Genomic DNA, 15,133 nt, shown 5'->3' on the forward strand with positions numbered 1-15,133 from the left:
AATCCCTTGCAATGCCAGAGCACAGAAAACTGCAAGAATTTCCCCTGGAGTCAAGACACAGTTTGAGCTTTAATGATTTTGCTTTGCCCCTGTGCCACAGCAAGCACATTCTCTTGCTGCACTCTAGTGGCAGAGCAGGAGCAAAATTCTGGGAAAATGCCCAAATTTGGAGCTTGAATGTTGTTACCCAACAAAGCTGGGCTGAATTAGTTCAACTTTCATATCAGTGAAACACTGATAAAGAATGAAGTGGGTGTTCAGAAATCTTTTTGTAATTTGGTGCTTCAAGAAAAGTCTGATAATGAAGAAGGAAAGGTCATTCCCCTTCCCTAAACCTCCAATCCCAAATCCAGGTACACCAATCATTAGAATTGCTGCACTGAACTAAAACAGACACTTCTTAAGAACAGGATAAAGAAAGTTTTGTCTAGGAACTAAAAAATCCAAAACTATTGAAGCAGGAAAAAACCATTTTCTGCAGGCCAAGAATTTTAATGCAAACCCAAGTGGAAGACTTGAGGAGTTGAAAATCCACACTCCAATAAACACAAGGGGTTGTTTTTGTTGTAATCCAATATTATTGCAGCTGTTCCTAGTGAAGGGCTGAGTTGTGGCTACAAAAAAAAGGCAGCAATGAAAAAACAGACATAGAAATAAAAAACATTGGGGGAAAAAAACCCCAAGACATGAGTGAAATCCTATAAATTAATTCTAACTGCCTCCAAAATTAAAACCATGTTTTATTGTAAAGTTGCACTTCAATTAGTACCATAATTCTTTATAACATACTGTACAATAAAATATTTTACACACAGCACATCAGGCATGTGCTCAAGATGTTACAAAATTTACAGCTCAGACATTTCCAATGGTACCAGCACCTCAGGTATGTGACATCCAGTCCCAGAGAGGTTTAGTTTTAGAGCAGGAGACTGTGGCACCATTATCTGCTCTCCAGCTTGTGATCAGAAACATCAGGAATGCTGGACACTCCGGTTTATGTTTCTGTCACACTGTTTAGAATAGTTGTGAGTGACAATTCTTTATAAATTCCCTCATTCTAGAGCAGCCCTTTCCTTACTGACTGCTCAGCAATGGATGGTTTCTCTTGGATGAGTGCAGCTTCCATGAAAACAACAGAATGGATGGTTAAAGATAGCCTGGAGTTGGGCAAACCAAAGCAACCCCAAATTCCCCCAGCAATGCAAATAAACCCCCCCAGACCTTTTCCTCTCCCACACGGCTCTCACATTCTTCCCTCTCCACACACATATCCATCTGCAAGTTTAAGGACATCAACAGTAATAAAAACTTGGAAAAAATCCCTTCTCATATTGCCTCAGAAGAGACTGGGACCTTTCCCACAAAGTAAACATTTCAAGGATAAATTAGTGCTTCTAAAAAGGAGAAGCTTAATAAATGCTTAACATTAAAGAAAATAAGACACTGGAGGGAGCCACAGCTAAAACTTTGTGCTGCAATTGTAAACAAGTGTCCTGCCATGGCCAACACTGCTTCATTCTCTCCCAGAGCTGTAGAAATTCCTCCTTTTATTGTGCTTTCAGCTACCTGAGGTATTTCCTTGTGACACCAATGGCATTTCCAGGTGGAACTGATACCTGTGCAGCACCTGTGAGGACAGCCCACAGCAGTGGACATTTCCTTAATGCTTGGGAAAGATCAAATCAGCATTTCATTCCAAACCAGGAATGGATTTCGTGCTCCCATTTGCTACAGAGGACAGAGAAAAAACAAAGCACAACACCACAGCCTGGAAATTACTGGAACTTGTGAATGAGGTGGCACCCATTTGTTTCCTTGGCTGGTGATTTCTGGCAGATTGGCAAAATAAACTGCAGCTGGCAAAGGGGAGACAATCTCTGGCTCCAAACAGGAATATTCAGCTCTCCAAGAACTGGAAAATGCTTCTGCTTTGACTGGAGTCCTCTGAGCTTTCTACCCTGGGCCGCTTTGCTGCTGATGTTATAACTGCAGAAGGGCCTCTCTTCTTCACCTAAGGACAGTCAAATACATTAAACTTTACAAAAATGTCCAAAAAAAAGCTTAAATTCTGAGTTATGAGAGAAATATTTGGCTTGAGAGCATGCAGGGAATATTTAAGACAGCAGTGCTCTTAACTGCTTGGCAGATTTCAGTGTGTATTCAAATAATCTCCACAACTGGTAGCACCTGCTACCCAAATCTTTACCTGAGGTTTTGATTTTTCCTTTGCCTCCTCACTCTTCTCTGGTGAAAGTGTATGGAAGACAAAATTCCTTGAATTTCGAGGGGCATTTGGATTAAGATCTGACATTGCTGCCAGCTTCTGAAGGACAGCTTTAGGTCTGTTCAAGAGTGACCCATTCTTTATCTGCAAGGCAAAGAAAAGCTGCATTAAAGCACTCTCAGGAAACAAGGCAGGTTGCTTAGTAAGTTACTCTGCAGAGAAAATTTACTTTCTGCTCACACATCACCACAAGACCCATCAGGAGTGCCCAGAATTCAGGGGCACTGACTTGGCTGTGGTGGGAAATGCCATTTTTGAGGACTGGCACCCACCTGGATGTCACTGGCAGGTCTGAAGGCTTCAAATGGGTTCCTGGGCAGCAGAGCTGAGCCTTGTGCCACCACTGCTGGGCAGGCTGGCAGAGACAAGGGGGAAAGATCAGTTTGTGAACTTTTCCCTTCTCTTCTTTTCTTGTCACTTCAATAAAAATCAAACTCACCTTTCTTCTGCAGGGACTTGGCAGTCACTTTTTTTGCCAGCTTCATGAATGCACTGTCCCCACCAATTTCTTCCTCTTCCTCCTGCTCTTTGTTTTTTTCCTTCTGTAGAAGAGAGAAGACAATTGAAAAAAAATCATATTACAAATGGACATTTCCTTCAGTCTTTTAAGTAATTGTCTTTATGTAAATTAATTTTTATTTACTTTCTACTGTAAGAAGTTATTGTAATTTCTTAGATATTTCATCATCCTGTTCTGTTAATGGACAGCATCACATTCAGCTGAGAAATCTGATTTAGTACTGAAGTTTAACTTGAGGAATAAACAATTTCACATCCAGCAATGATACAGAGACTGAGCAAGCCCTTCTAGCAGCTCACCCCACCTGCTCACGGAGCCACTGCTCTCTCTCAAATCGCTCCTTCCTCCATTTCACTTCTGTCTCATCAAACTCCTCATTCTCCTCCTCGTTATCTGAATCTCTCTGAAACAAGTCCATCTGTGAAGCAAAATCTAGGCAACAAACAAAGACAGTTAGCTATCAGTTTTGAAATTGGAGGCTAGTAAAAAACAACAAAAAAAACCCCAAAACAAATCAAACAAACAAGGCAAAAAAACCCCAATCAAACAAAAAAACCCCAGAATCATCCCCCAACCAATTTATGCCCAAAATATTTTATTGAGGATTAAAATGCTACTTCACACACACACACAAGCTCTGTTTTCAATCTATGAGCTCTGGATCATAGGTCACTGTGGTGGTGTCCACAGAGGTCCCAGGAAGAGGGAAGAGACAAGGATGAGACTCCCTGTTTAGAAGGCAGATTTATTATTTTATGACATATATTATATTAAAACTAAACTAAAAGAATAGAAGAAAGGAACAGGAAAAAGAATGGAATGATAACAAAAGCTTGTGACTCTCAGAGTCTGAGACAGCTGGACTGTGATTGGCCATTAATTAGAAACAACCACATGAGACCAATCACAGATGCACCTGTTGCATTCCACAGAGGTAGATAATTATTATTTACATTTTGTTCCTGAGGCCTCTCAGCTTCTCAGGAGAAAAAGCTCCTAAGGAAAGGCTTTTTCATAAATGTGTGTGTGACAGCTCACCTATGTTCTTCCATCTGAACCTCCTGGTCCTGCCTGGGCCATCACTGTGCAGGTCCCCATCCAGCAGGTACCGCTCCTGGTACAGGCGGAGCTGCCGCTTGTCATCGTCCAGCATGGCCTTCCTGCCAGCACAGGGGACAGGGACAGGTTAGCACAGCTCAGCCAGGGCCTCACACACCCAAAAACCTCCTGAGAATGGCACTGACATGTGGAATTTCTGTATTTGGTTTCCTAATTCCGCATCGTTCGGGAGCTCCTCGTCGATAATCTCCTCTTCGTATTCGTTCAGGTCTTCACCATCGTACTCATCCTCACTTCCCACATCACTCCCGGACAGCTCTGCTTCCTCTTCCATGAAATCTTGCAGTTTTCTAGGAAAAAAAGTCAAACGTTCAGTTTAGGAGCAAAACAGCCACCACACTAATCTTCTGAAAGCAAGATTTATCTTTTGACATGAACTGAATGCATTTCCTAAGGATGTGTCCTAATTTCTCATGTAATTTTTGGAAAGACCAAGCCTTGAGTTCTTGCACATTTACACACATAGCCTGGCATCATGTGACACCCCAAATCATTGCCATTCCCCAGATTCCAAAGACGATGGCAATAACTGTCAACTCTGGGCTTTTCTTGCTAGAACAAGTAAGATCTTAAGACATGAGGAATGACAATAATATTCTTGCATTCCTTTTTTTTTGGTCAAAAAAATATGCTGCACTGGTTTAATTGTGGCTTTTTGATTTCCATATATAATGGAAATCATCTATAAGCCACAAGTGAGACAGTTAAATTCATGTACCATGACAGCTCCAAAGTAAAAAACCAGACCATATAAACATCTGCTAGAGAGGGAATAATTCTAAACTAAACTTCTAGTGCTATTAATATTCTATTTTCTTTGGTAATTAAAGATTTTTTAAAATAATTACAGTTTTTTCTTTAAGCCTGGTCTATGTCTTAGCACTTCTTCTTCTTCATCACTGAGTTCTTCTTCTTCAGCAGCACTATCTTCACCTTTTTCATCCTGTCAAAGAAAAAGTTTCCAGAAATAAGAAATTTCCCAGAGTGGATTACTTTGTAACCACAGATTTGTCTGTTCTTCAATTAACAAGACACTAAAACATCAGGCATATTTCAAAGGATTTGCCTTTTTCACTGTACCATTATATTAAAGAGATCTTTAACATAATCCAAAGTTTGCTCTGAAAAATGTTTCAGTAGCATGTTAGGGAAGTTGTGGTACTTTGCATTCATGGATATATTAAAAACCTAGAAAGATAAATGGAATTTTATCCATTTTATCCAGCAGCTGCCAGGCTCCATCAGTTCACACCTCTTCACTTGCACAGGCCTCATCATCTGTTAAAAGCTGAAAACCACCAAGTTCTTCTTGTTCCTCCTCTTCTTCCTCTTCCCTAAGGAAAACGTAAATGGGAGAAAAGCATTTTCATTTTATCTCCAGTAAATCAAGGCAATGTTTCAACACCCACCTCAGCTGCTATCAAGCAATTCCCTGGGAGTGCTCAGAGCTCCAATTTGCCAGCAGCATTTAGCAATAAATGCCTCAAATCCCCATTTGAGTTGATGTTTTAAGACTTCAGGTCTTCAATTGCAGAAACCATGGGACAAGCACTGATTTTTCCAATTTTTTTCCTCCTCTCAAATTTCTCTTGGATCCCCTTAACATTCCCACTTATTAAGCCTCACTGTCCTTTTGTCAGGCAGCCATACACTCTCCAATTTAGTCAATAAAAAACTCCAAGTATCCAACTTTACATTTGGTTATGGCAACAGCCCAGAAGACTCCAAAAAGTCCCACTTTTAATCATCTTTTCTCAGTTTAATGGAAGTTCTTCACTGTTTCTTTCACTATCAGTGTAAGACAAAGGATTTCCCTTCACAGCAGCTGTGGGAAACAGTTTATGCTGCCAATTAGAGTAATTGCTGAGCAATTTGCAATATTCCTCCCCTTCACCTCCAAAACAAAGCACACTTTCACTGACAGCAAATTGCTGTTAAACAAGAAAACACTTCTAAGAGTGAAACAAGACAGTTACCAGAATTAACTTCTGTAAATTTTAGGAGAGCAATGCTAACCTGTCTGTGGGAAAGGAGCCTGAGCAGAGCTCCAGAACCTCTGCCATTGGATCTTCTATGTCACTGTCTTTTTCTAACTTGGAAGACACTGAAGAAGCCCATGTGGGAGAACCTGCTACAGAAAGAAATATGATGCAACTTATTTCTGCTATTAAAGTGTCAGAGAACACCCCAGAAATAAAACTGCACATGCTCCCAACAAAGACAAAACTCCACATGTGGCATCAGCACCCAGGCTTGAAGTCACCTCAGCTAAAAACTTCTAAACCAAGTAACCAGCAAAGCTGAAAGGAGAACTCAGGACATACTCTGAGACACAAATTTCCCTGAACAAAGGTTGAGCAGCTCCTCCATGTTCTGCTTTTTGGTGCTGCTGGTGTTTGGCACGTGCTCAGCCTGGCTGCTGAACTGCCCAGAACACAGGTCCAGCAACTCATCCATGTTGGCATCCATGGCATTCTCATCCATGCTAGCCAGTGGCAGCTGGTGCTTTGAGGACTGGTATTTGTTCCTGTGTTGTCCAACATTCAAGAACCTGAAAGAAAGACTATAGTTAGAAAAATCTTGCTGGTTTGCACATCCTGTTTCTGTTAAACACCATCCTTTACACCCATCACTCACCCATCTGCATCAAGCAGCTGGCTTTGAGTGTCATCTTCCAGGGAAAACTGAAACCTTGACTCCCCAGCTCCTGGAAATAAACTCTTGGGCTCAGGAGAGGCATTATAGAGGTCCTGGGAATCTTCTATGGGAAGAGAAGGCTCAGAGGTCTTTCCAGAGCTCTAGTCAAGGGAATACAAAAATATAGAAGTTGTTTAGCAAGGATTTGTTCAGTTAAGTTCAGGAAGAAGTTGTCAAGCAAATTGTTTAGTTTAAATTTAAATGCAAGGGGCACTGGAACAGACTTCCCAGAGAAGCTGTGCCTGCCCCATCCCTGAGTGTGTTCCTGGCCAGGTTGGATGGGGCTTGGAGCAGCCTGGGACAGAGGAAAGTGTGGGATGAGATGAGCTCTGAGGTTCCTTCCAACCCAAACCATACAGGAATCAAATTATGTCCATGCTGCTCCACTACACCACAGGAGTTCACTGCCATCAGATGTTGTGTAGCCCATGTAAGCATTCTTAAAACCATATTTATGATGCACATATTTTAGATATAAATCCAGATTATAGCATCATTTCATTAGTGATTTAGAATATAAGTTTTGTAATGTCATTTTTTATCCATTCCAATGTAGACACAAACCCAAGGGGCAGTTTGCTCTTCTGAGATCTCACTGATACCAAAGCATTTGTCTGGGTTGATTCTTTGGACCATCAAGATAAAATACATTTATTTACTTCCCACTGTGTTAGTATAAGACACAACCAGGAGAATCTCACCTTGGAAGCAGAGCTGATAAAACTTGTTTTGAAGAATCCTGGGGAGGGGGACCTGAACCCCCCTGCTGCAGGGAAGAAGCTCCCTCCCCTGGAGGCCTGCTTGTTACAGGGCTGGTAGGATGGGATCATGGAGCCAATGAACTCAAAGCTGCTGTTGTGGCTGTTCTCCTTTGGCAGTGCTGGTAGAGAAAACGAATCATCATCCTCTGGAAATAAAAAAATATAGTGCTTAATTTTTTTCTCTGTGTGTGTAATCCAGCAAAACCTCAATGTAATATTTTGCAGCACTGACACCTTGCTAAAAATTCATTTTGTGGTCATGTTGGATTTCCTTCTTCTCACAGGAAGCATATTACACATTTTTACTTATCTTATTGATTTCTGACATTTCTTATTTCTTCCAGTATTATTTTGAACAGTATTTTTCTCTCTAGTTTTTTCAAGACCACCCATTTTTCATCTGAACTTTTAAAATCATACTGTATGTATATACAGGTGATGAAATAACAGAAATACTGAATACCAGTCTTAAACAGAAGCTTTTACATATGCTAAGTAAAAAAAAAGGGAAAAAAGGCAATTATCTAGGGCAATAATTCTACTTTACCTAGCTTGTTAGGTCCTTTGTCTACAGTTTCTTCCATTTCCAGTTTTTCATCAGGAAGAGAATATCTGCAATTCATAAAAGGTATGTGCTAATAAATTAAGGATGAATTGCAAAAAAAACCCAAGGTAACACAAAAATACTTTAAAAGGGCTTTTTATATTAAAAAATCTACACATGCTGATCAAATTTAAAATTTCTCAGTCACCACTTTTAAGGCTTGGCTTATTTACCCCATTTTTGAGGAGCTGTCCTTAAAAAGCATCAATGTAGACTCTGTTGAAGGATGTTTCAGAACAGAATCACCATGCTCAGATTTCTCCAGCTTTTCTCCATCAATTGATTCTTTGTCAGTTTCTTTATCACCATCTTCCATGTGTTTCTCTTCTGGATCTTCATTATCTTCCTCTGCTTCATCAAGGAGAAATTCTGAATTCTAAAGAACATCCCCAAGGAGAAATTGTGAATTCTAAAAACATCCCCAAACACAGCACAGATATTGATTATTGTCATGGCAAACCCTACCCCAGGTGAGGCACGTGAGCTGTTTGACCCTGCCAGCAATGAGACAAGGATTTTTAAAAAGAAGGGGCATCAAAACCTTTTAAACATTTCTATTTGATTTTATAGTGTTTAGATAAATAAAGAAAATACTCATGGATTCAAGGTTAGACAATCCATATGAATATGGAAAGTATAGAATTTTTTAGTTTCTAGGAAGAATTCTTAGCAATTCCCCCAATCAGTAGTGCACAAAAGTTCCATTCCTCAGGGAAGAAGAAGCAGAACAGAGATGCTGATGAGCTTATGGAGAAATGCTGCATACAGACCTCATGATCACCTTCTTCTTCTTCCTCCTCAGACTCATCTGTCATCTCTTCTTCCTCCTCCTCTTCCTCCTCTTCCTCCAGCATCTCCTCATTGTCCAGCTTGAACAGCGCGTGCCGCTTCTGCCGCTCCTCGGTCCTGCGCAGCTTCATGGCCTCCTGCAGCTTGGCCTTCAGGGCCTGCAGCTTTTCACCTGCACAGGAAGAGATTCAGGGAAGGGTTTGGGTTGGAAGAGACCCTAAAGTTCACCCCTTTCCACCACTGCCACGGGCAGGGATACCCTCTACCAGACCAGGTTGCTCCAAGCCCTGTCCAAGCTGGGCTCGGACATTCCCAGGGATGGGGCAGCCCCAGCTTCTCATGGAAACAGGAAAAGTCTAAGGAATTAATCACAAAGATCTGACTGAGGCTGTCCCACTGCTATTTCAGTGGTCTACCAAGAATTCTTTTATAAAAACAGGGCCATCCATTAGGGGGAACATACCCAGTAATCTTACAGAAGAAGATCCCTTCACCTGTATTCTGTAGGGCAGCACTAAGAAACATTTTCCTCTCATGCTGTGTTTTCCAATTCAATCCCTGTCTCTTCTTCTCCCCCACCAACCTGGCTTTTTGTGGACTGCTTCCTCCAGGCTCTCTGCAGCCAAAACTGCTGGCACCACATCTGCTCTCAGCTCCTCCTTCCCATCAGATGTTGTTTCCTTACGGATGATGTTCATATTTATGGCCCGTTCCCCTTTGGATCTGGATGTCTGCAGAGTGTGCTTCAAGAAACGTGCTTTCAGGGCTTCTAGTTCTTGAAATAAACATTAATTAAATTAATGTGATAGCATGGAAAAGCATTGATTGTTAAAAGATAGGTTCTTAAGCATTTTTTGCCCCCAAAGTTTAGTTTAAAGCTAAGTTTAAAAAAGGATAGCTTAAAGCTAAGTCTTGAATACTAAAATATAATATTTGCAAAACTATTCTATTCAACTAATAATAAACCACCACAGAATATTTATGCTGCAGCTTGTATTTAATTAATATTAGCTACTATTAAACTATCTTACCATTGACTACCATTTGTCCACAAGACCTCAATTCCCTTCCAGCCCAGCCTCCCATCCACCAACCAATTCTAAATTTCTGTTAACATATCTCAAAGAATCCATACTAAGTATGTGAATGTGCCTGACTGTTCTATCACCTCAATATTTCTGAGTTTTCCAGCCAAGCTCAGATCAACACTGCTTAGGACTACAACACAAGTGATACCTTTATTTGAATCAGCTTCCTCGAGGTTTATGAAGGATTCATTGTCAGAGCAGATTCTGGGCTGGATGGACAGGTCTATGCCCAGTTCACGAAGTTTATCCAGCTTGGATTTCCTCACTTTTTCAGGCTGTGCCACCAGCCCAGGCCCCACTTGTGGAGTGTTTGTTTCCCCTTCTACATCTGGTGCTGTTTCCCCTCTTTCCATGAGGGCATCTCCAGATGCTGGAGGAATTTCACTCTCCTTTTGCTCATCACAGTCAGTGCTCAGGCAGTTGGAGAGCTGCTGTTCCTTTGTGTTATCATCAGTTACAGTCTCTGTAACTGCATCAGAATCCTCCCTGTCCTGCCTGGGCTGCTCAGCACAGTCCTCTGGCAAGTTCCTCCCTTCAGCAGCAAGAGGCTCAGTCACAGAAGCATCAACATCTCTGCCCAGGTTCATTTCTGGCTCAGCAGCTGCTGATTGATCACCTTCCATTGGCCCATCTTTGCCATCCTTGCTCAAGCTCCCAACAGCTGCAGATTCTTCATTTAGGGGCAGCTGGTACTTAGAGGACCTAAAAGAGGCAGAAAGAAACACACCACCCATGGTTAGTGTGAAAGGGAGAGAAGGCTGAGGACAAACTGAGAGGATTAAACCATTTCCTAATTATTGTCATTAATGTGTAGGAAGAGATGAAGGACAGAAATCTGGAAAACTTTGTGAGAACTTAAGGAAATGTAAAAGTTTTGTACTGGTTACAGTAGCAGAGTATGAAATTCCTGAGGGATTTTGTGACTACTGTAGCTTCAGTATTTTACTACACATTACTCAGAGAAGAAACAGTCCAAGTAAAATACTGGGGTTCAGCCTAAATCCCATTAAAGTAACACTGCATCAGCAAGTTCCTTCATATGAGTGACTCCTGGTCCTGATCACTTCAACATTATGACTCTGTAAGGAGAGCAGCATTGCCTGATGTTTAGCAATGACATTCTCCTAATTTCCTATTTTTATGGATTTAAAGTTTGGTTATCCTCCAAAGAAAAGCTAGAGATACCTAAAGTTTATGAAAACATTGGATGAGGAAGGTTTAAGTCCTTACTTCAGCAGGGCCATGGCATTTCCCTGACATGCTGGTCGAGGTCTGCTCTTGTAGAAGTCATGAACACTTTTGGCCTCAGGCACATGATATGGGAGAGACACTGATGATTCTGCCAGAGAAATACAGTGAGAGAAGACTTAAAACATCATCTGAGCCCTTTATTTGATAACAAATATCTTTATTTTCATTAGTTACAAAAATACCTTTAACAGGTCTTTCAATAAAAATGGTCTTGCACCCTTCAACCCTCAATAAGTCACATTAGGTCAAAGAAGGCTCTAACCTTCTGGGTAAATTCTTTCAATTTCTCCTCTGAATTTCTGAACAGTTTAAATTCTTTATATGTAAAGGAGTAGAAGTTTTACCTCTAAGAAGTCGTTGGGTCTCACTGTGCAGTTGTTTAATGGCTTCTTTACTCAGCCGTGCTGCTTTCCGCTCCTTAGGGGAGAAAAGAAAGGTTTCTGAAGCCAAGGAACAAAACATGGGGCTCTCTCTCTGTCTCTTAAATAGCTTATTTTTCCTTTCAAACAGCGAGGAGTCAGAATAAAGCATCCAGTTTAAAAAAATAAAACAAAACCACACTGTGCACACAAAACCATTTTAGTCACGACAAACAACAATCCAGAGCTTTAAAAAGATGAAGACTTCACCTTCCTTTTGGGCTCCTTTAATACAGGCTCCTCATTCTCCTCATCAAATACATGCTTGTAGCCTTCACTGTCAGGAAAATGTTCTTTGTTCTATGGGGCACAAGAAGAAATTCAATGATTTCTATCAAGGGCAAACACATCAAAAATAACTGTACAGAGCTACCACTGTTCAGCAAAGCCAGCAAGTGGCTCATGAACCAGCACAGACCCCACACAAGGGCTGATTCCAAAGCTCCTACTCCAGAATTATCTTTTGAATTGGCCAGAACAACATCTCTCCATCTCTAAAAACAAGAACCAGAAGGCTCTTGTCTCTTCTGCCCAGCAGCACAACCCCACCACGGTCACAGAGAGTTTTAGAATCTGTTCAGGTACAAATTCCTGCTAAATCCAGTAACCATGGAATGATTTGGGTTACAAAAGACCTTAAAGTTCATCCCATTCCAGTCCCTTCCATTGTCCCAGGGTGCTCCAAGCCCTGTCCAGCCTGGCCTTGGGCACTGCCAGGGATCCAGGGGCAGCCACAGCTGTGGCTTTGACATTAATTTAAAATGTGGCACTCTGTGCCAGGGCCTCCCCACCCTCACAGGGAAAAATTCCTCCCCAATATCCCATCCAAACCTATTTTCTATCAGTTCCAAAGACAGTACATTTACAATATTTTTTGTATCACAGCCAACTGTTACCTTGTAGTGTTTCATTTTGTTTTTCACAGCTGCTCGTATGGATTCTAGGGACTCTTCATCCTCAGGGGATTGATCATCCTCCTCCTCCAAGCCATTATCAAAGAGGTCTTTGTCATCCAGAAGACATCCACTGTCATTGAAGGGAAACCTCTCACCACCATCCACCTGCTTCCAGAAGAATAAATTATTTGTGTGATTCCTTTCAGAAGGGCCCTTTAGTTCTTTGACATTCATTTAAAATGGCATGAAATCATCAAGTGTTAAGTTTTGTACTTCCTTAAACTGCAAATTTAATGCAATTTAACTGAAATGAACATGCAGATTTTGTATGTTGTGGATCTCAAACCTGCTGCAGGAATGTGAAGTTTTGAACAGAATAACCACAAGCAATAATAAATTTAACACAGATTAGAAATTATCTGAGGTTCTGTGCCTAAACACCCACCTCTGCCACAGGTTTCTTCTCTTTCCTCAGCTGTTTAATTGACTTCATTATTTTCTCCTTCTCTTTTCTCCTCCTGGATTTTGCTCCAGCTTCTTTTGCTGGCTCCTCTTCAACATCATGTTTATGTTTATGCTTTCTGTACTTTTTCCCAGATTTTAGGGGTCTCTCCTGTCCCAGCTCACCCTCAGGCAAGGAAGAGCTCTTGCCTGTTTCAAGGTTTTCAATCTGCAGTGGGTCCCCAGTGTCACTGCCATCACTGTCCAGCAGAGCTGGGAGGATTCCATGGGATTTTTTCTTCTTTTCAGCAGCAAAATTCTCCTTTTCCTCCCCATTTTCCTTGTCCTTACTCAAAGCATCTTCCTGCACAGCTGAGCCTCCATCCTCCTCCTCCTCTTCACTCTCACTGTCCTCAAGCACCTTCTGGTTTTTTGCTTTTTTACGCACAAAAATTTCTTCTTCTGAATCTGGCAAAAGACATGAAAATAAAAAAGTGCAACAAATTAATCAAAAAACAACCAAATTTACAGCCATTAAATCTGTCAAATATCACCATCCACAGCAAATGAGCTTCTCATGGAAGCATGAAAAATCTTTCATGCTCCAAACTCGACTTTCCAAAATCCACTTCTCCCCAGAGAAGAGCATTTAATTAACCCAAATTGATGTTAAAGGTTTTTAACCTTAAAAAAGAAAAGGCAAAGCTGAAAACCCTTCACTAGTAGTGCGTTGCCTTGAAATAGTAATAAAAATCGCTACATAGACTAAACAAAACAGGGGAAAAAAAAGTGAATAAGTAATTAGTAATAAGTAAAAAGTGAATAAGTAATTAAACACATTCCATTCAGTCCCTTTCTTTCTGTAGCTCATAAAATACTCTTCAGATGGTTAAAGATGCCTGCTCACATTCTGGGCAGCAACAAGAATTTGGATTCCTACAAGTCAAGCAGTGACAATCTCCTAAAAGGTATTTATTAAACAAAAAATGTAATTTTGGAGAAAAACAATTCACGGGAATGTTACAGACCCCTGTCCTCGAAGGATGCTGTGCTCTTGCCAAGGGGCCCTGGGGATGCTGTCTCACAGCTGCCCTGGCCACTGTCAGAGTCGCTGTCCAGGGGTTTCTGCAAGTCTGGGTTCAAATCCTCCAGTGGAAGCTACAAAGCAAAATTCGATTTTTCTTAATGGAGTAAAAATGTCCTAATTTTTAATGGGGTAACATATTGTTTATGCAGTCCTGACTGCTGGCACCCAAATTCATTCTAAAACCTTGGCTAAGCTCTCGCACACAATGAAATCCACATGTTGTCTCCTTATATTTTAATTATGATAGTTACATATTTATTAAAATTTATTTTTACCCTTGATATTTACCATATTTATCCATACAAATGGCTATTCACATACACGGGAGTATATATGCGAGTTTGCACAGCAAAAACACAGCATTGACATTGGCTGGTGTGATCGTACTCAGACCGGACAACTTTTACTCGTTACTTTATTATTTATTAATTTTATTAATTTTATTCAGAACCGGCAGGGAGGGCCCAGCAGCCGTCCCGACATGCACCGCGCCCGCAGAGACCGGCTGAGCGCGGCCTTCCCAGCGTGCCCCGCGGGCGGCAGGGCGGGCACGGGGCATGCTGGGAGCTGTAGTCTGACAGGAAGGGCGAGCCCAGCGAAGGCGCGGGACCGCCCGTGATCAAGAGAGGCGGGCAGCGGTGGCCGGTGGCTGGTGCTATCGGCACTGCTACCCGAACGGGCGCCGTACCGGAATGGTTACTGGAACCGCCACCTCCCTCGCTGTCCCTCCCGGGCCTTCCACCTCACCACCGCCCGAGGAGCCGCAAGGCCTCAGGCAGCCGCGAGCTGCCTCCGCCGTCAGCAGCCGGCCGGCCATGCCGAACGGAGGGGAGCGGCAGGACTCACCTCAACGGAGCCCTCCGTTGTTACCGGTACCGCCGCCATGGCCCGCCCGCGCTCCCGCCGCCCGGGGACCGCTTCGAGCCTTCGCGCGCTGCCCTGGCCCCGCCCCGTCCCGGCATCACCCAATGGCTGCCCAGAACAGCGCCGTGAGCCCCGCCCCTGACCGCCTTGCTGGGCGGGGTTCATCGAAGCCACGCCCCCTCTGCATGGACCAATCGCTGCTCCCGCCCTCAGGCCGCCCGCGCGCGCTATTGCGCCGCCTGGCGGTGGGGGCGCTCCCCGCGCCCGGGCTGAGGCGGGACCGTGAGGGGACGCGAGGGGACACGAGGGG

The 15,133-nt window shown here is 42.5% G+C and overlaps 1 protein-coding gene across 1 annotated transcript; it reads right to left on the reverse strand.

The window, feature by feature from the left end:
* Positions 1–722: 722 nt before the first annotated feature.
* On the reverse strand, positions 723–14,848 carry CLSPN (claspin). The gene is made up of 25 exons (XM_059488855.1): positions 14,806–14,848; positions 13,901–14,030; positions 12,877–13,340; positions 12,432–12,596; positions 11,746–11,835; positions 11,461–11,533; positions 11,096–11,204; positions 10,014–10,567; positions 9,361–9,552; positions 8,759–8,949; positions 8,162–8,364; positions 7,932–7,996; positions 7,325–7,530; positions 6,564–6,724; positions 6,251–6,477; positions 5,943–6,057; positions 5,179–5,260; positions 4,775–4,869; positions 4,052–4,216; positions 3,846–3,967; positions 3,112–3,239; positions 2,727–2,829; positions 2,560–2,642; positions 2,210–2,371; positions 723–2,014 (listed from the first exon to the last, which is right to left on the reverse strand). Exons 1-25 carry the CDS (start codon positions 14,842–14,844, stop codon positions 1,901–1,903), a joined length of 4,038 nt encoding a protein of 1,345 aa, XP_059344838.1. The 5' UTR covers positions 14,845–14,848; the 3' UTR covers positions 723–1,900.
* Between the last annotated feature and the right edge of the window lie 285 nt (positions 14,849–15,133).

This window comes from Ammospiza nelsoni, chromosome 25 (genome assembly GCF_027579445.1).
Source record: "Ammospiza nelsoni isolate bAmmNel1 chromosome 25, bAmmNel1.pri, whole genome shotgun sequence".
NCBI lineage: Eukaryota > Metazoa > Chordata > Aves > Passeriformes > Passerellidae > Ammospiza > Ammospiza nelsoni.